Below are 21,885 nucleotides of genomic sequence, written 5' to 3'. Positions count from 1 at the left end.
GTCGTTTTTCTCTGTGCTGCAAATAAATAGCTAGGTGTGTTATCACTACCAGTAATTAGTGATTATTACACACAATATGTAATAGACTCAAGGGGATATATTGACTAAAGTGAGAGATGTTGCCCATAGCAACCAATCAGATTCTACTTAACTTTTAACTAGTACCTTCTAGAAGATAATAGCTAGAGTCTGATTGGTTGCTATGGGCAACATCTCCACTTCTAAAAACTCTCACTTTAGAAAATATACTCCAATGGGTGAGTCCAAAGAGCTATGCACAGTTCTGGGAGGGAAATGCAGACTTTCGGGAAATCAGATTTTTACAATATGGGAAGAACATAAAATAACAAGGTTATCATATACATAACAGTCCAGGTTGTGTAAGTATATAGAGGCTGCGGTTGTAGAACAGGCCTGTGTTGGACAGAATATGGTTCCGGTTGTTGTTAGCACACAATCTAGCACCAGGTACAAGGTCCTGGAGAATGAACGTGGGGGAAACGTGGGGCTACCGAACCAAGGGTCTGTTATGAATAGGTCACTAGCTCATCTGATTTTCCATGGGAGTAACCACTCTAAAGAGACAGTGAACCTGACATAAAAGTGCAGTCAATATTACCGTGCAAACTCCCATATCAGTATAGAAATACAGAGGCCTCAGCAGAGAAAATTCTCCAGTCAAATGTTTTAGGCTCCTGAGCTATAGGAGGTAGGTTACCATAGCCATTGGTGTGCTTGGTGCTTACCTCATCTTTGATGTCTTCCAGCTGCTGGGCAGAGAAGATTTCCATTGCGGAGATGAGTCTCATCATTAGTTCGTCTACGGATGTGTTCCCTGCCAATAAGAAGGATTTTCGAGGGGGATTACTAATGAGCCATCTTCAGCAACATGCTGTAATCAGGCAACGGTGGCCAATTAGACAGGTGACAATGGACTAGTTGGAGAAGACAACTGCAGACAGACATACTTTAATGAAATCATCACTCAACCATTAATCTGAGCATACACGTAAATGGATATGGTAGAATACTATTCTTTACAATGTATATTTGCATTTATAAAACATAACAGATTTGTCATCTTCTTTACCTTCTCTTAAGTGTTAGCAAGAGGGGGTGCTAGTCCTTGGGATCAGCCAAGAAAGATTGTAAAACATTTACAAAATACCCATTTTTGTATTTGAATTATGACCAACTGCCTTGGGCTGGTTATTTAATACACGTCATTAGAGATGTAAACATTATTAGAGTACTCATGTTTACATCCCAGGCCTCATATCCCCTTGTAAATCTCTGGGCCGGGTGAAAAGTAATGTTTTGTTCTGCAGAAGATCTTACTAAACCAGTTCATGCCAGATTTTGAAGCAGATGTGTTTGTAAATGATAACTTGCCCCAGAAGGAGCCTGCGATCTCTACCCCTGCAGGAATCCAGTCCTGGGATAACACCTGGAAATCTCACTCTGTTGCTAGCAAAATTATAATACATGTTGCAGTGCCATTGGGATCACTTTCAAGATAATGGAACCAATGCTGGCCACATAATAAAGATATGGTCAGACACATCAATCGTGAATGATCAAATAAGTCCAGGATGGCCACAATAGTTATAAATGTTCAATAACGCATTGCTAAAAGACATGGGTATGTGGTCATTGGCTAAGCTGGTAGCGTTATTGGCCACTATACTCTGTGAACCCCCAATGTGGCCACAGACCCCTCAATGGGCCAAATGACACAAGGGCAACATCTGCATGCAAAATTAGGACTGTTAAGGTTCTCTGGCTAACATAAGATGATGAAAACTGCATTTAAATACATTTGGAGTAACTATTATGACAGTGAATGCAAGAAAACAGATGATGGCCCCCAAACATTCGCTCTCTCTACTGTACAAAATGCCCTCTGAGATACAACTGTCTGCAATGTGTGTGAGAATAATTCTACGCATTTGCCTAATTCTTGGGAAGTGAAGTGGATAATTAGCTAGGTGCAAAGTCAGCAGGGTCAGGGAGAGAAGAATAATTTTAAGTTCTAAATGTTAATTTTGTGGTGACATTTTCTACATGTTCAAAGGTTACGTAACCAAAGCATTCATAATCGGATTTCATCCCAGAGGTGGGAGATCAGTGCGGCTGGATACGGAAAGTTCAGCTATTCTAGGCTTGGCTGAGGTGGATATACACTACTAAGTCTGTGCAGGCCACTTACTAATACAGGGGACTTGCACGTTACTGCACCAACTGTCAGAATAATGCAGGTTTTCTAGGACTAAATTAGCTACAACAGTAACTTTCTGCATTCATTCCATATAGCTAACCGGTTATAGATGTGGTCTAGGTCATTCACAGTGCAACTGGTAGCCTATGCCTAAAAGAGAGATTGAACATACAACACATAAGGAGGCACTTATATGTTTGATGCTTTAAAGAAATCACTGGGATATTCTTTGAGGAAGACAGGTTCAACTTAATAATGCAATGTGACCTCTTATGCGCACATTAAATCCCTTATATACAAAGTATGTATTATTTATTGGAGTGTTGTGCAAACAAAACTGTTGAGACATTAAAGGGGATCTTATTACAATACATGGCTGAAATAGCTCCTGATATTTAAAATAGGACTAAACACAAGGCTACTGCCACCTGAGTAACCATGGTCTCCAATCATTGGACCAATCAGTACAAATATGAAGTTTGCCTCTATAGTTACAGATATTGCAAAATAAGGTCCATTATTCTCAGCCTGCTTGTACCAGGGCATCAACAGTGTTTTTCTCAGTTTTCAAAAGCTGATTTCAGGCAGAAGTGCTCTAAAGTGTGACAGGGATTATTCCGATGAAGTATAAAGTGTCTTTTACAAAATACTCCAATATAACGAGCCTTGCTGTCTCGCTTTCATACAGTGAAGTTGTTTCCTGATGCTGTACACTTGCATGGCAAGTTGCTGTACCCAGCATAATGAATTCTAATCAATTAGTGAAGTCACCTTTTCAGTTATCAATTTAGTTCATAATCTACACCCAATCAATATATAGAGGCCCAATATCTATTCAGCTACATCTGTAGACTAGATAGACTAATTTAAGGATGTAGAGCAGTCCAATGTATGTTACTGTGCACTCGACGTTACCGCAGAAGCAAGGGAACAAGTTGTGAAGCTGCGTTACGCCATGTTGATGACAGTGCTGTGCCTACATATCAAGTAGTTCTTATAGTGATCCCCATTAATATATACCTCAGCATACTAGGGTGCATGATGTGCCATGCAGAAATCAACACTGAGATATCATTGAGCTCTTCACCAACTAGTATGACCTACAAACGTCAGCAGATCGATATAAAAGCTCCACAATTCCACTGAGTTTAAAAATTGACAGTGATATAAAGAAATGTAGAAACATGGGGGTATAGTTACTAAAGTGGGAGTTTTGGGCAACATCTTAATTTCTAAAAACACTCACTTTAGTAACTATACCCCATAGTGTAAAAAGCACACTCTGGAGTTACCTCTAAACGACTGGGAGGACATTACCTTGAATCACATTTAGCACTTCATTAGACGATCTCTTCCCCATTATGATGAGAAAAAGTGGAAACTGATCAGTCTTCTGCGATCGAACAGTCTGTGTTACCACACTGCCAAAATGTCGGGTACAGAATGTGAGAAACCTGTCAGGGAACAGGAGAGAGTACATGAGCAGGCAGTAAAAAAACAGATTGTTTTGGAAGAAATTTGACATAACATGACCTTCATCGGGGCTTGGTCAGTCCATGATTTACCAGCTGCAAGCCCCGTCACACCATGCCATAGCCCTACAAGTAGGGTTGCCAGATCATCCCTTTAATAAGAGACACATGTGAATTGCACAGTTTCTGTGGCTGATTGTGAAATGCAGAATTGGATGTAATTCATGTGTGCCCCAAGTGATGAGGTGGGAACGTTACTCAAATTTTGACTTGTAGAACCATAAGTCGCATATCTCTTGCAAGTGCCATTCACCCCATGTAACAATCCCATGTAGCATTGCCCTCTGTCCTTACCATGAGAGTGTCAATGCCCCTCCTACTAAACATCTCAGTCATGCTTTTGTATTATCTCCTTCATTTCCACCCAAAACTACAGTTTTAATTTTGCGGCAGTTCTGTAATAGTTTATTTTATATTGTTATCGTCCTCTTTATGGAGGGTATTTATCAAAGCTGAGAGATTAAATTATAAAAAATAAATTACCAACCAATTAGCTCCTATCATTTAAACACAGCCTGCTAAATGTAAATTGGAAGCTGATTGGTTAGCACTTGATCTCTTACAATTTTATCTCTCTCCCAGCTTTGATAAATACCCCCCTATGTTCTACACTTTAAACTTCAATATTATATGTCCTGGGACCAGGTAGCCCAAGAGATAAACAACATAAAACAGCCATTTACATGCAACAATATTCAGTTTGATAAAGCTGCACTATTAATTCTTTAATGAAAACATCACAAAGTAGTTTCTCTACTAAAGAAGACACAATAATTTGACTTTATCACATAAGACAAATACATACCATTACTGCAGAAGTCATTAAACTCTTACTTAAATTAGAGGTAGCCAAATTTGACAAAGTCTTTAAGAAAAGCAGAAAAGGGACAATAATGGAAATCATCTCTTCAATATTGAAACAATACCATGTTCCCGGACAAAACAGTTTTGTACAGTTGGTCACAACCATGTGTATTCAAGAGTACCAGCACTGTGTATATGTATGGAAAAAAAATAAATTATATATATATATATATATATATATACATATACATATATACACAAGGTTTATAAACTTAATTTTTATATATAGATATATATATATATATATGGGTATGAAATGCCGTGCAAATCCTGATCGCGGAAGCCTGACGAGTGAAAATCCCGACGAGGGAAGACAAGTACAATATCCCACCCATGCCCCCTCCCTAACCATGCTTTTGTGGTGCCTAGCCCTAATCTCCCCAGGGGGGTGCCTAACCCTAACCTCCTCCCTGTGGTGTCTCACATTAACCCTCCTTTCCCCGCATCCTAAACCAAAGTCTCCCGGTGGGATGCCTAACCCCCCCTAGTGGTGCTTAACCCTACCCTCACACTCCCAGAGGGGGGTGTCTAACCCTAAGTTCCCCCCGGGGGTGGCTAAACCTAAGGCCCCCTTCCCTGGGGACGAGCACATACTTACACTGCCAAGTAGGTTCAGGATTCCGGTGGCTTGGGATGCTGACGCCGGTATCGGTGTTGGCATAATGCCGGCCGGCGGGATTCTGTAGCCGATATATCAATGGCTGGTATCCCGTCCGCGGAATATCACTGCATCCCATATATAGTAGTTCACTCTAGGTGCAGGATGCTGATCAGTGAGGAGAGCATATTTTAATTTTGAAGGCCAAAATTTTAGAAATTAGGTAACACTACAGCTACTGTACGTCATCTCAAGCTGGTTCCTTGAACATGACAATGAGATCAATGTGCTCCAATTACCTCCACTGTCACCAAACCTCAGTTTAGTAGAGAATCTTTGGGATGGGGTGGAACAGAAGATTTCCAGCATTAATGGGCACCCAAATAAACCTGCAGCAACTGTTTGATGCCATCATGACACCATGGAAGAGAATGAACATGGACCAGAATGATGAATGTTTCCAGATCCATGTTGAATCCATAACTTAATAATTCAGGCTGTCCTGGGGCCCTCTACAGTAATATATATGTATAGATATATATATATATATATATATATATATATATATATATATATATATATATATATAATGTGTGTCTCCCTTGCACGTACAATGAGGATATGCTACAGACCACCTGCAATAATTATTATATAGATACATACATCCACTTTTTTCAAACTTTTGTAGATATTTGAAAGCGCCTAATCAGCATGGCTCCATACATTTTACATATGTAAAAATTTTAAATAAAGCTTTTTTTTTTTTTTTTAAAGCAAAAATGAGGACCAGCACACTTCCATATTTGCATATAAAAGTCGAGGATTAGTATTCTTACCACGATCTGGAATAAATGAAAAAACTGATAAAGCTTTTCACTTCCATTAGAGGACTGTCTGAAATTAGCATTTCTTTCAAGAGAAAAGGGTAGCTTATGATATGTTTTCAGATGTGAAGGTAAAAGTAAATGTCATAATAATAATGAATTATGAAAGACCAAATGCAAATATGGAATGCTTTAATAAGATCCAATTTAATAAAGTCTGTAAAAATAATAGAGTTTTAATAACATGGGTCAGAAAAGGCAAAACAGTGGAAATTTCTGAGAACTCGCCACTGAATGAAGTCTATTAATACTTAATTATTTTCATGAAACATAATTTAAATTGGAGTATTTTTTTTTTTTTGGTTAATGTCAGTGAATATAAATGTAAGGAATAGAGGAGAGAGTGGCATAATTAATGATAAACAAAATATAATAAGGTCTTCTTAGTCCTCTATTAACCCAATGGGATCTTAATTATTAGGGAAATTATGATGTAAACAAATAAACTGTTTATAAACCTCTTAATGCCGTTGGCTATGATATGTTTATGGCATTTTAGTCTATAGCGCATGCTAAAAAGAGACACAAAGTAATAATTACCGGTAATAGACTATTAATGGAGGTCCTGTAATTAAAAATAGACCGATATTGTGCTACAGAACTTCCTTTTAGATGCCCCAGTTTGTGTGTTTTTTTCCCCATCTCTGTACCCCTCTCCCCCGTCCACACACTTTCCAGGAATATGCAACACACATATACAAACCAGCATAGTCAAGACCATTAATGATTGGGACATGTCAAAATGTGATCGATGGGTAAAATATACCCATAAATAGATTAGCTGTACAACCTTGTACATGCAACGTCATAAATAAATGCTTTGTTATCATACAATTGTTACTCTTGCCATACAGCTAATTAGACTGTAAGCTCCGATGGGCAAGGAGATATTTTTATATGGAGGTTTAAATGATGTGAGGCAGGTATGTGGGGGCATAAATGATGTTGGGCAAGTATGTGGGAGCATAAATGATGTTGGGCAAGTATGTGGGGGCGTAAATGATGTGTGGCAAGTATGTGGGGGCGTAAATGATGTGTGGCAGGTATGTGGGGGCATAAATGATGTTGGGCAAGTATGTGGGGGCATAAATGATGTGTGGAAGGTATGTGGGGGCATAAATGATGTGTGGCAGGTATGTGGGGGCATAAATGATGTGTGGCAGGTATGTGGGGGCACAAATGATGTGTGGCAGGTATGTGGGGGCACAAATGATGTTTGGCAGGTATGTGGGGGTGTAAATGATGTGGAGCAGGTATGTAGGGGCATAAATGATGTGGGGGTGTTGCATTTATGGGAAAGTGCTTTTGAAGTTGCTGGTGTGAGTTGAAACACATGTTCAGCCCAGATGGTGTAATGGTGAGCATTACTGTCTCACTGCACTGAGGTTGTGGGTTCGATGCCCACTGTGGCCCTAACCATACTTGCGTGGGTTTCCTCCGGGTACTCCAGTTTCCACCCACACTCCAAAAAAATATACTGGTAGGTTAATTGGCCCCCAACAAAACTGTAACCCTAGTGTGTATATGTGTGTGCAAGTGATAGGGAATATAGATTGTAAGTTCCACTGGGGCAGGGACTGATGTAAATGGCCATATACTCTCTGTAAAGTGCTGCGGAATATGTGTGCGCTATATACATAACTGGTAATAAATAGAATAAATAAATGTTCTCAGCATTTTGCAAACTTGTCTTAAAACACTGAAAAAGGACAGTAAGTACATTTTTCTCTACCCCAAAATACGGTACAGGCTTTAATTTGCTGAAAAACACTACACTTTTTCCACCACTACTAATAAAAAAATAAAAATAACCATTTGACACCTTTTAAATACATCCAATACTTTGATTACAGCCACTAACCACCTCTAATACAATTTTGCTGTGTTATTTGGCACTTCTGGGGGAATTCAGGGTGATTTCCTCATTTTTTCATGAATGACATCGCCCCTTAAATCCTAATGGCCAGTGTATACAAAATCAACCATGCAATCAGTGATTTGCAGTCTGTGAATGAACGTCCGACTCCAATTGGGTAACTGATGCCCGATATATTGAAATGTAACTATTATTTAGTTGTTACATTATTATCTTTTTCTTGGAGGACACAGTAATAAACAAAGAATAGTTCCAATGTCTCCGACAGGAAGGTCAGTTTAAAGAAGGATCTATATTTTAATTTGGCATAAAAAAAATAAAATAAAAATCCGATATATGCTATATATCTCATACAAAGTTATTTTTAATCACCTACAATTCCTGTGTGTGCGTAGAATAAATGACCAATAACGCTATGGTATTTATTAATAAAAACCATGCATAACTTAATGTCAGCTAAAGTTAATCACGTGAACTTTGTTATAGGATTGCTGTGGGGGTGGGGGTTCCCCGCACATTAAACGTGTTATGGTACTGCTTTGTGTCGCCAGACTGGGCCATAATACAATGGAGGCCTAATACAGAGCATGGCACTGATCATTTGAGTGAGGTCGTGTAAAGGCTAGACGGGGCGCAGAAGAAACATAGGTCAAGTCCAGCCTGGACTGGCCGACACAATGACCTGTGGAGATCATCAAAAGAGCCAGATGTCGCTGTATGCAACAGGGCTCCATTCACATCTCGGAATCTGGATTATCCAGGTCTCCTCCTATGTACAGAGGGAGGTGAATTGTGACTAACACAGAGCAGCCGGCACCCCGCCATTCCTGCGTCTCCCTCAATTATACAAATATTTAGTTGGATAAAGAAACATGGCAGGCATTACTACAAAGGGGTTTCAAGCTTTCTGTGTCTGTCCTTTAATTGACAGTTGCAAAAATGTTGCTAAAACCAATGCTGAGAAGTGCTGTAAACGCTTGTGTTAGAAAACAGTGTCACTCTCATTACTGCATGCAAGGCTTTGTTGTGGCTGCAAGTGAAAATGTAACCCGGCAAACATACACGGTACAGCTGAGCTGCCGGCAGAGCTGGTGGTCTGCTAGAAGCGCACACTATAGGGAAACGTGTCTGGAGACCTACATTAGACAGATCATACTGTGGAAAGAGACGTATATATGTAATAAACATGTATCTCATGCTACGGAATGTTACCCCCAAATAATAAGTTACACCTATAGACTTTTAGAACATGCACCTATAGTTGTGGAAGGAATTGCTTTTAATTTGATCATACAGTGGTCATTTAAAAAAACAAAAATGGTATGCAAGACTGGATTTTAATATGCTGAACTTAAAACAGTTATAGGGAACTTCAATTCGAGCCAAGTTGCGCTAATACGTATACCACGGGTTATCTGGCACAGAGGTGTGACTCTCCTAGCATAATTACCCGGAACGTGTGCAGTTGAACCTCATTGTTCATTCAATCTACCCTAATACGTCTAAAAAAATAAAATAATTTAAAAGCTGTGTTGGCAAGTGGTTCCAATCCAAAGCTGAAAAGGCTCGATTACAGATGTGCCCACATACATCTATCCTCCGTGCCCTACAAGTCGCGTAACACAACGCGTGAGTTCCATGTGACTCAGTAGCGCCGACTGTAATGTCTCATTTCGCATGCAGATAGAGCCACAGTCGTACACAGAATATAGGCATGCTGCATATCATTGTAATCATCGTGCATCCTATTCGCATCGCTGTGCAAATAAGACGCATGTAATGGTAGAAAGTCGCACAAAAACGCTCTGTGCTACCAAGTCACGTCATGCCACGGTGCAACTAGAAAGGCTGTTTAACGCGCAAGGAGGCTAGATGTATGGGGACACATCTGTACAGCAAATGGCGACACGCATGGTGTGATTGCAGTGTGCCCCATAGCGTATGTTGCTGCGGGCGATCGCATGGCGCGATGCGCAATGATGTAGCAGGACACATTTGTATACTGATATTAATTAAAAGCTACAGTTAGAGAAGATGAAAACTATATGAATGGTAAGTGTCAAGTTTGTATAAACTCACGTATATTTTATTTGTGGCAGTATCCAATAGCAAATGTAATAACTGGGAATGTTGTCATCTACAAATAAAATAAAATTGCAATCTATAAATAAGGATGGATGATGGACAGTATCAACATTTCATGTGAACTAGAACAATTTAATGTCACACTGAGCGGGCTTGTAAACTGTGTCAAAGTGCGTCACAAGCTACAGAGCAACTATATGACAGAGTGTAGGCTGCTATTTTGTAGGATGAACCAATGCAGCTTCTCAATTCTCAAGGAACCAGTGACACCGCTGAGGCACCATCAGTAATAGTCATCAGGTCTGACTTATATTCATGAGGCGGAGGTTTCCCATAGAGATAGGTTGCAGTCTCATGAATTTTAGTTCAGCCCACAAAATGGCTGTTTCCGCATTGTATCAGTAACACGTACACTGTCAGAGCGTGGAATCTCACCACAAGTGAGAATAGGTCTCCTATACTTGAGTGTACCTCCATTGCAAGACAATACATAAGCATAATTAACCATCTGTCTTAGTTTTAGAAACCACTCACGAGTTATCCACTATATTCTGCTCTAGCTGCTCTTTATCTGGGCGCTGACACCGCTGAGACAAAAAAAAAAACCCCAACAAAAACAGACTTGAGGCAGCATTAAGTAAAATCAATTTCCTACATCTGTCTGATGTCAAGTGCAGAAAATTTCCCTAATCGTCTCGCTGAGCTGCGTGTGGTACAAGAGCCGGCAAGGATCAGCAGACTGATGCTTAATAAATTACTGGAGGGTGCAGAGGTCAGGCAGAATGAACCACAGAAAGCTCTCGCTGGAGAAATATTAAAATGTCGGCTTTCTTGAAGAGGCAGAGCTGGCGAGTGGAGGTTTTAACGAGATGCTGAGTGCTCTCTATCGCAGATACAGGGGAATGGAAGCCACGAGAGCCCTTAAGGAAGTGAAGAATTTGCAGCTTTACAAAGTACAGCACTTAAAGAGAACATGTGTCAAACACTCCTCGACCGTAAAGTGGGGATTCAAGAGCACTGCAGCAACAATAGCGCCAGGCCTGAAGACGATGGTCATTTTAACGCTTTTGTTCTGGAAAACTGTGGCTAACTTCGGGGGCTGGGTGATTAAATTCCTGGCTACAACCACAGTGTCCCCGGAGTACAGTACGTGACCATCCATCTTCAGTGACTTTCCTTAGCACCCCTATAGAGGTGCGCAGCAAAATTATAGGCGGTTTGCTACCGTACCAGACACTGTGGTGATCAATGGTGGCTAATGGCAAGAATTGAATTGCCCCCAATGGTCGTGATATACATCCAAACAGATTCCATTAGTGCAACATTAGCGCAAGGTATACTCGTGGTTGCCAACTCTCCTGCAATGTCAGGGAGACTCCTGGAGTTATTGGGAGATCTCCCAGACTCCTGAGTGAGTGGCTAAAGCTCTGGGAGTTCCGGACGGATAATGCTGTTTGAAAGGCGCATGCCCCGAATTAAGAATGACGGTGTGATGACGCGTCCAGTGAAGTGAAGATGGACCCTGTCTCTTCCACCCAGCCAGGAGACAAGCATTACATGCACACTGCCAAGGCTAATCTGCAATATCATCCAGCAATGTTCCTCAGCATTTATGGGAAGGGAGGCAAAGCAGGTATTGCTAAAATAAACAAAAATACATTGAAATAAGAAGGATATTTAATCAAAAGAAACTGTATTTATGTGCAGTCACGCACCCAAAAAATAAACAAGGGAAAAAAAAAAAAAAAAAAAAGACTCATAGCAAAAAATAAAATAGAAAGTAAAATAAGGCAACAAATAAAAGCAACTTGAGATTATATAATAGTATACAGTCACACCCAAAAATAACCCAACAAGGATTGTAATGTTAAATAATATGAGATATGGTAAGAACTTACCCTTGTTATCTCTATTTCTACGAAGTCCATAGGGTTCCACAGGATACCTTGGGGTATAGGTGTGACGTCAGTCGCTGGGCACCATAGAGTTAAGCTTTTCAGCCTCCCAGGATGCACTAGGGTCCCCCTCCTATACCCCGCCCCCGAGCCAAGGCACCTCAGTTAGTTATCAAGCCATAGGCCGGAGGAGGAGAAGGAAGAGAGAGAAAAAAGATCTGGACACATACAAGAATCACATTCTCACCAGAGGGAGACGGAAAACCGGTGACCAGAGCAAAGCCCATCTGCAGCACAGGTGCGACAGGGCGGGAGTCCTGTGGAACCCTATGGACTTCGTAGAAATAGAGATAACAAGGGTAAGTTCTTACCATATCTCATATTTTCTACTTCAGGGTCCATAGGGTATCCACAGGATACCTTGGGGATGTCCCAAAGCAGTATCCTTTAAGGGTGGGGACGCTCCTGTGCAGAAAGGAGAATCCGCCGCCCGAAGGAAGCATCCTGAGAGGCGAAGGTGTCAAACCTGTAATACCTCACGAAGGTATGGACAGAGGACCACGTAGCAGCCTTGCAGATCTGAACTGCCGAGGCACCACGTCGAGCTGCCCACGAAGGACCCACAGACCTAGTGGAATGAGCCTTCAGAGAAGGAGGGACCGGTAGGCCTTCATGAAGATAAGCTTCAGAAATAGCCATACGGATCCAGGCTGCCAAAGTTTGCTTTGAAGCAGGCCAACCCTTTTTACGGAAGCCATAGAGGACAAACAAAGCGTCCGACTTCCTAAACGAAGAAGTGCGGTCAACATAAGTCCTTAAGGCCCGCACAACATCCAAAGAGGCCTCACCCACGGAAAGACCCGGTGAGTTAAAGGCCGGAACAACTATTTCCTCGTTAACATGAAACTGGGAAACAACTTTGGGAAGAAACTCGGGCCGAGTGCGGAGCACTGCCCTGTTCCCATAAAAAACCAAGAAAGGGGGTCTACAAGAAAGAGCCCCTAACTCAGAAACACGTCTGGCCGAAGCAATGGCCAGAAGGAAAACAGTCTTAGCTGTTAGCCATTTAAGATCCACTGAGCCCAGTGGTTCAAACGGCGGTCCTTGGAGAGCCCTCAGGACCACAGCCAAATCCCAAGGCGCCACAGGTGGAACAAAGGGCGGCTGAATGCGGAGAACACCTTGCATAAAGGTGCTCACATCCGGGATTGTAGCAATCCTACGGTGAAACCAGACAGATAGGGCCGAAACCTGTACCTTCAAAGAAGCAAGGCGAAGCCCATGATCTAGTCCCGCTTGCAGGAAGGCGAGAATCCGAGACAGACGAAACTCCCGCGGTGCATAACCTCTCGGTCGACACCACTGGAAGAACGTATGCCACACGCGATGGTATATCCTCGCGGAAGACGGTTTCCGAGCTCGTAACATGGTACGCACCACAGAGCTGGAAAACCCCCGGGACCTCAGCATGGCCGTCTCAACAGCCACGCCGTCAAAGACAGCCGAGTCAGGTCCGGGTGAAGGCAAGGACCCTGAGACAGAAGGTCCGGTCGTAGCGGCAACCGCAGAGGACTGTCCACGGACAGACCCTGAAGGTCTGAGAACCAGTGCCGTCTGGGCCACGCGGGAGCTATCAACAGGAGCGTCCCTCCTTCCTGTTTGAATTTCCGGATTACCCGTGGAAGAAGGGAGACCGGAGGGAACAGGTATGCGAACCGGAACGTCCACCGGACGGACAGAGCATCCACCAGAGACGCCTCTTCGTCTCTTGTGCGAGACCCGTACACCGGCAACTTGTTGTTGTGCCGGGACGCCATGAGGTCGATTTCTGGAAGACCCCACCTGTCCACCAGTAGTTGAAAAACGTCCGGGTGCAGGGACCATTCCCCCGGATGAACGTCCTGGCGACTTAGAAAGTCCCAATTTAGCACTCCCGGGATGAAGACCGCTGATGAAGACCGCTGATATGGCCGGAAGATTGCACTCCGCCCAAACCAGGATCCGAGAGACCTCTACGAGAGCCGCCCGACTGCGAGTTCCTCTTTGCCTGTTTATGTAGGCCACGGTGGTAGCGTTGACCGACTGGACCTGCACCGGGCGACCCTGGAGAAACCGCTGTGCCTGCTGGAGAGCATTGAAGACCGCACAGAGTTCCAAGATATTTATTGGAAGCTCCGCTTCTGTCGGCGTCCACCTGCCCTGGAACAAGTGTGGACCCGAAACTGCTCCCCAGCCCCGAAGACTGGCGTCCGTTGTCAACAGGACCCAATTTGGAACCCAGAACGGACGTCCCTTGTTGAGGTGGGTCGTCTGTAACCACCACGCAAGGGACAGGCGAACCTCCTGGGTGAGCACAATCGTCTGGGACTTCAGAGACTGAGGCAGCCCGTTCCACTTGGACAGGATCAGGTGCTGCAGAGGTCTGGAGTGAAACTGGGCGTATTCCACCATGTCGAACACCGACACCATGCAGCCCAGTAACCTCATCGCCGAGTGTAAGGACACCCGGCGGCTGTGCAGGCAACTGCGCACCCTTGACTGTAAAGCAGAGATCTTGTCCTCCGTCACGAAGATCCTTTGCTGTCCTGAGTCCAATAAGGCTCCAAGATGCAGAATCCTCCGAGACGGGATTAGAGTGGACTTCTGCCAGTTGATTAGCCAGCCGTGCCGTTGCAGCAGTGCAATGGTCAGGTCCAAGTGGCGTAACAGGAGCTCTGGAGATCCTGCCACCAATAACAGGTCGTCCAAATACGGCAACATGCGGACTCCCTGCAGCCGCAGAGAAGCCGCCATGACCGCCATCACCTTGGTGAAAACACGTGGTGCTGTTGCCAGGCCAAAAGGTAACGCCCGAAACTGGAAGTGGTCGCTGCGGATTGTAAACCTGAGGAACTGTTGATGGCGCAAAAGAATAGGGACATGCAGGTAAGCGTCCTGTATGTCCAATGACACCAAGTAGTCCCCAGGTTCCAGCGCCAGAATGATGGACCGTAGGGTCTCCATCCGAAACTTTGGGACCCGCAAAGACTTGTTGAGTGCTTGGAGGTTGAGAATCGGACGATATGACCCATTGGGTTTCTGTACCAAAAATAGATTTGAATAGAAACCCTGGCCCCTCTGGGAGAATGGAACAGCCACTATAACTCCAGCCTGGAGCATAGTGTGCAATACCTTCCGCAGCTCCGTAGCCTTGTTCCGGTCTGATGGGAGACCCGTGGTGAAGAAGCGAGCCGGGGGTCTGTGCCGGAAGGAGAGGGCGTATCCGTGGGAAACCACCTCCAGAACCCAAGTGTCTGTCGTAGTGGTCGACCAACACTGGGCGAACTGTAGCAGGCGGCCTCCCACCCTGGGATCCCCCAAAGGGAGGCCCGGACCGTCAGGCCGCAGGCTTGTCATCTGGCTTGGGGGCCGGACGTCTGGTACTCCATGCCTGCTTCCGGGGCTTGACCGATTTCTTAGGGCCAGCCTGTCGAGGAAACGACTGTGGTTTGGGCCTGCCCTGGGCCCTAGATGACCGAAAGGACGATGGTCCCGAACCAGAAGGAGCAGCGGCCGACGGGAGACAAGCAGATTTGGCTGCCGCCAGAGTGGCCACAATCTTATCCAGATCCGGACCGAAGAGAACTTCTCCGGTAAACGGCAACGCTTCCAGACCTTTCTTGGAATCTGCGTCCGCCTTCCAGGATCGCAGCCACAAGGTGCGACGAGCAGCTACCGCTGCTGAAGAAATTCTAGACACCAGAGTACTAATGTCTAGAGCCGCCTCGTTGATGTAGGTGGCCGAATCACGGAGATTGGCAATCAACTCCGCCTGTTCGGCCGGACAGTCGGATTCAAAAGAAGCCTCTAATGAATCCGCCCAGCGCTCCATCGCTCTGGCAACCCAGCAAATGGCCATAGCCGGCCGTGCTGCCCCCCCTGCAAGGGAATAAGCGGACTTCAGGCAGATTTCTACCTTGCGGTCCGTAGCATCCTTAAGGGAGGACATGGATGGCATCGGCAATGTGGCACTACGGACAAGACGGTTCACTTGAGAATCCACCTGTGGAGGGGATTCCCACTTAGCAAAATAATTATCCGCGAACGGATAAGCCACCGCCAGGCGTCTCTGCAGCTGGTATCTTTTGCCAGGCTGTTTCCACGCCTCCTCTAAATGGTCCACCAACTGACCCGAAAGAGGAAAGACTGTGGCATCGCCCTTCACATCTTTGAAAAAGGCATACTTAGATTTAGCCGCTGGGGGAACTTCGTCCTCAATCACCAAGGCTGTGCGGACCGCCCGAATAAGTCCAGGAATATATACTTTGGACTTAGCATCAGCGTCCTTAGTATGGAGAGGTTCCTGATCGTAAGGATCCAGAATCTCCCCATCATCCAGACGTCCCTTCGTCATCCTCATAAGGAGCGGACAGAGACGCCACCGGCCTTTTATGAGGCCGCATCACAGACTCCCCTTGCAACACATCCGACAAGTGCTGTACAGAACTCGTCAGGGAGTTAACCCACGCTGGCTCCTGAGAACCCGGGAGCGGGGAAATAGGGAGACTGTGGGGTACCACCAATTGTCGTGGGAACCCTGCATGGGTGACGACACCACAGACTGCTGGGACAAACCCATCGGAGTAAACGCGGGCTGCGGAGCTAACTGGCCCACTAAAGCTGTTAATGCCTGAGCGAAACAAGCCCAGGGCGGCTCCTGTACCGGTGCTGTAACTGTAATAGGCCGCGCCATGGACAAACACTGCCGGCAAAGGCCCTCCGCGCTACCCTCCCCCTCCGCTAACGGTACTTTGCACGTGGTACACTGTAGCCGGAGGGGAAAATCACTTTCAGACATGATGGCACCACGTATGTGACCTCTCTCACCAATTAAGTATTAAATAGGCGAGAGACCACCCTGCAGCACCGCACCGCAAGGGCTTTAGCAGAAGAACAGGGACAGTAATAAAGCTGACAGTTTAGAGAAGAAAAGTTACAGGCAGCGCTAGCACAGTCACATACAATGCAGAGAAATAACAATTCCAGCACTAACAGCGCTGATCACTCAACTACACAGACACAGGGCCTGGTAGGACACAGCGCTGCATACACAGACCTGAGCCACAGCGGAGGAGAGGTATGCGGGGGGACCCAGACCACGATGCTTCCGTCCAGCGCTTCCAGCAGCGTTCACCATGCGTTCTGGAGAAGATGGCCGCCGAGGAGCAGAAAGGAGGCTGGCCTGGGGGAGGAGCGCTGCCACAGGACCAGTCGGCAGCATGCAGAGAGGGCTGTGTGCAGCGGGGGAGGCGCCGGCTGTGAGACAGGGAAGGCGCGCTCCCCTGGCATGCATTTAACCCCTGGGACGCCGCAACGCTACCGCTCTGCTGCGGTCCGCTGTCCCAGGGGGTAGTGGAAAGCGCAGGTTGGTCGCCTGGCTCCACGCTGCAGCCAGTCCCCAGGGAGCCCCCTGCCTGGGGACTTAGGACCATGTGACCAGCGGGGACCCACCGCGGGACCCCGCTGCTTACCTTTGTCCCCCTTGGATCCGGCCATGGTCCGGAACATCTGGGGTCACCGCTAGCTGTGACCCCAGATGCTCACCAGCATCCCCGGATCGGTACCGGCGTTCTGGTACCGGCGGGGGTGTAGGGAAGACAGCATGGACGTCAGGACTGACTGTCCATGCTGTACATCCAGATGTGCAGCCACAGCTGCACTGAAGAAAGCTTCAGGGGCTCTTCTAGCCCCCCACTCCGACAGGTGCACCCGACGCCGGCCGGGCACCAAACTAAACTGAGGTGCCTTGGCTCGGGGGCGGGGTATAGGAGGGGGACCCTAGTGCATCCTGGGAGGCTGAAAAGCTTAACTCTATGGTGCCCAGCGACTGACGTCACACCTATACCCCAAGGTATCCTGTGGATACCCTATGGACCCTGAAGTAGAAAAATACAAACTGACACTCGCAGTAAACAGAAAATGAAACAAGGCAATAAATAAGTTGCTGGAAATGTAATAGGAGTAAGAAATAAAGATTGCATACAGTACAAACATACACCCTGGGGTTGCCTGCAACTCAAAGTATTGATATCAACTGATAATCAGATTAAATGCGTCTGACCTCCATTATAATAAAGTAAAAAGAAGGGAAAACTAGTAGCGCTTTTGAGTAGTGCTAAATATGCACTTAGTTGGAGCAGGACACGCCCACTGAATGGGCATGATGCACCCCTTTAAACGGAGTTGCAGCCCCCCCCCCTTGGCACAAAGAGGTTCCCCTATACATCTCCCAGAAATTATTATTCAAAAGTTGGCAAGCATGGGCGCACTGCACCTGGAATCAGAGGTACCAGCTGTGTTGTACACACATTGCCGCCAACCATATCAATGCAACTGCTTATGGTGAACTGCACATGACAAAAAAAAACTCCATTTATGAAGGCAAATCTTAACTTCAAGAAATAAAACCAAACGTAATACATGCTGATCTGTGTAAACGTGTCCAGCTCTGTGAATGGTATGTGTGCTGTTGTGGGGCTTTTGCACTGAACACTAAGTTCCAGTAATAATAAAATACTGTAAAGTACTTGTGTCTTGCAAAATGCATGAATGGTTTTTCATTGTAATGTATAGGAACATGAAAAAGTATAGGAAAGCGTTACAAATAGGGGATTGTAGAATGGAAGGTCTATTTTATTTTCACTGATGATTTGTCAATGTATTAATATTTAGTTTCAGAGCAAAATATACAGAAAGTTATTTCTCTGTGCAAACTGGTTTATGCCAAAATGTTGTCATTAATATTAATAAATATATTATATACATAATATTTGTCCATTAAAAAGAGTTCGACCAAACCCCTTAACGAAAAACCTAGTTGCAGTATTTTCTGTGAAAAACACTTCTGGAACTTCAAATTGCACAGTGTTCCAGGCAGATACCACTTATCAGCTCACATCCAGTCCCGGACTGCCTGCTCCAGAGTGGCTGTGGCATACTAGAAGGAACATCTCGTTATTGAACATTTTCCTTGAGTTCTTTTGCAGGCTGCCATAACGCATTTATTGTTTTGCAAGTTATGTGACTACTATGATCACCAAAGTCACGTGAAGTAGTGAGCAGAGAGACTTTGGAATACCCCTCTGAGCTGTTTTTCTACTGAAGTCTACAATCGTTTAGATAGATCTGAACAACATACCATAACATTTATGGTCCTTGAGAGGAAAACCACATGGACACTGGGAAAACATATAGCTTCCTGGTCAGATTCGAACCCGTATTGTTTTCTACATGTGAGCAGGTCATCAATCCTATCACTATCTTTATATGTGAAATAATGATGTGCCTGGGTGGCTCTGTGAATGACCCCTTTCCATTAGTATATCTAAAGCTATAACAAGAGGAACCATCGTACGTATAAGACTGGCTCTCTCTGAATCTATTGTCACATGTATTGTTTTTAGAAGTCATGCTTTACGCAGCTAACTTTAATATGCTCTAACAAAGGACACTGTTAGCTAGGTTAGGGCTCAGGTGTGCTCAGTTTACCGTATTCTTCAACTTTGCGCAACAATATGAAGTGCAAGCTCAGTGGGAAAGTAGAGTGTAAAGCTTCTCAGAGATATAACTTCAAAACTAGCGGCCTTGTCCGGAAAACAATACGACTAAAAGAGCAAGGTTCTCAGAGCCGTTTCCTGTGCAAATTTCTCACGGGTTGCCATCTGGAAGGAACACGATTGAAAAGTGGTATCTTCTTTTCCTACTGTACCATTGCCATTCAGAAATAGGATTATCACCTAGTGAAAAGAAAACCTTCCTGCTGCTATTTAACTCATTTACTAGAGGAATGGGAAACTGCAGCAAACGTATCATTAAGAGAAAATGGATACCTTGAGGGTTCACTAAGCCGTCACACGTTATCATCCTATCAAGTGTTTTCTGAGACGGTTAGTTTACCCGTTTCTGTGACTGGACAAGAAAGGCATTTTAAACAGTTAAACCCCGAGCACATCCAGAACAGCTTGTTTATCAATCTCTGAGACTTTCACCTCTTGTCCCTTTTGATTTTTTTTTTTTTTTTAATTCTTCTTGCAGCGATTAAGAAAGTATTCACAAGTGCTGCCTTCGACAATCTCGTGCAGTAATTATGTCCGGCTAACAAAGAGATGGGAACAATTACTGAGCCTTTTTTTTTTTTTTTCTTCTTCTTGAAACTGAACACTAATAAAGTCATTAGATGCTGCCCTAGTATGAAGTTACAGGAACACACAGCATTGTGTGGAGGGACAATCGCTGCTGGCGGAATGCAAACCTTGAGTTTAACCAGGCTGCAAATTGATCTTGACGTTCGGTTAAGGCTGACACTATAATCAAAAGCCCCAGCAGAAAGGGAGAATATGACTGGAGGAAACCAAGCAAAAAGATGCGCTCCACCAGCTCCTGCAGAGATCCTGCACAGCTGGCACTCAGACCCAGGAGAACCTGCTAACATTTCTACACATAGGGGGATTTAAAGGGGAAACTTATACTGCTCAAAATCAGCATTTTTTTTTTTTTTTTAACAAATTAAAACTTTATTTATATAAGTCATACCCCACAGAGACTTCTTTTGAGCTGCTGTGCTCGTCAAGCTGAGTAAATGGAAAATAAGTAGCAGAGCTAACCGGAATAGTGACGCTTGTTTAAAATGATCACAGCGCTTTGCAGCATACCGGTTCTTCCTTGAAATGTAACAAGAATGTTGACTGAAGATTCTCATACAAGTGGTCTGAAACAGATAGACTAGAGAGCATTTACTAACAGCAGTCAGGTGCAAAACGTGCGCTGACCCATGGCCTTTGCAAGTCTAGTGCAACTTGCACAAGGAAAGGAATTGTCTGACTGGTTGCAGATTGTGCACCTTGAATGTATGCCTGCCAAGCCGTCCTGATTTCAGCACAATCGGGAATGCATAGTAGAGTAATCACAGCAAACAGGTTATTTTCATGGGTGAATTGTGAGCAATTTTTGCTCAGATGAAAAATCTCTGCAATAAATATTGGCGTTGTTTTCTGACAACTTTAAAAGTTTGATCTGCACAAAAAACCAGCTACATATTGCTAGTTAATAACAGTGAATATGCTCTGTGAGCTAGTAATGGTTAGTTGCCGCTAACTGCAATAGAGCTACATTTTCCGGTATCATTTAATCCGCTGGACAGACTGTCAGCAGCAATGGCTGGTAAACTGCTAGAGGAAAATGACTGGTGTGACATAACGTTCTATTGGGGATATCTCCTAACTAGAATTATTGGGAGTGGTACAAAAGATCAACAATGTAAAGGTTGACAGTCAATGGGTCGACACAAGATGGCCGGCATGCAATAGGTTGACAGGGACAAAAGGTCAACAGTGCAAAAAGTCGACACAAATAAATGGTCAACTATTTTCTTTGTAATTTAACCCTAATCCTTCCCCTAGAGCCTAATGCTAACCCTAACCTTGGTGCCTAACATTTCCCCAAGTGCCTAAACCTAACCCTAGCCTAAACTAACCCTTCATCCACTGTCAAACCCTAACCATCGCCTCTGACAACCTAACTGTAACACTCCCTCGCAAGTGCCTATACCCAACCTAAAAATGTGGAAAAACTTAAAAAACATGTCAACCAATTTTTTTGTGTTGACCTACTGCATGTCGACCACCCGGTGTCGATCCATTGACTGTTGACCTTTACATTGTCGATCTTCTATCCGGATAACAATCATCATTTGATAGGTTATAGACACCAAACACTGTCACCTATCAGATTCTATAACCTAGTACTTCTTATAATATGATAGATAGAATCTGGTTGCTAGGGCCACAACCTCCTCTTGACCTCTTCAGAAGGTTTGAGAAGTCTCACGCTAACTAGTCTAGAAAGAGTCTGCTGTGGACCGTTCCACGTGGAAGAGGCTTGGGCCCTTTCCAGCAT

General features: G+C 44.5%; 1 protein-coding gene across 2 annotated transcripts in view; it reads right to left on the bottom strand.

The window, feature by feature from the left end:
* The window catches only part of FAF1 (Fas associated factor 1), a 305,642-nt gene that overhangs the window by 38,701 nt on the left and 245,056 nt on the right, over window positions 1–21,885 (bottom strand). For both annotated transcript variants that reach the window (XM_088479291.1, XM_088479292.1), the window contains 2 exons: window positions 3,536–3,672; window positions 747–835 (listed from right to left, as the gene is read on the bottom strand). In XM_088479291.1, coding sequence (XP_088335417.1) covers window positions 747–835; window positions 3,536–3,672 — 226 coding nt within the window. The remainder of the gene's footprint in view (window positions 1–746; window positions 836–3,535; window positions 3,673–21,885) is intronic.

Source organism: Taudactylus pleione, unplaced genomic scaffold, assembly GCF_031769625.1.
Source record: "Taudactylus pleione unplaced genomic scaffold, aTauple2 ptg000230l, whole genome shotgun sequence".
NCBI lineage: Eukaryota > Metazoa > Chordata > Amphibia > Anura > Myobatrachidae > Taudactylus > Taudactylus pleione.
The sequence above is the reverse complement of the archived record's forward strand: the minus strand, read 5'-3'. Positions and strand labels throughout refer to the sequence as shown.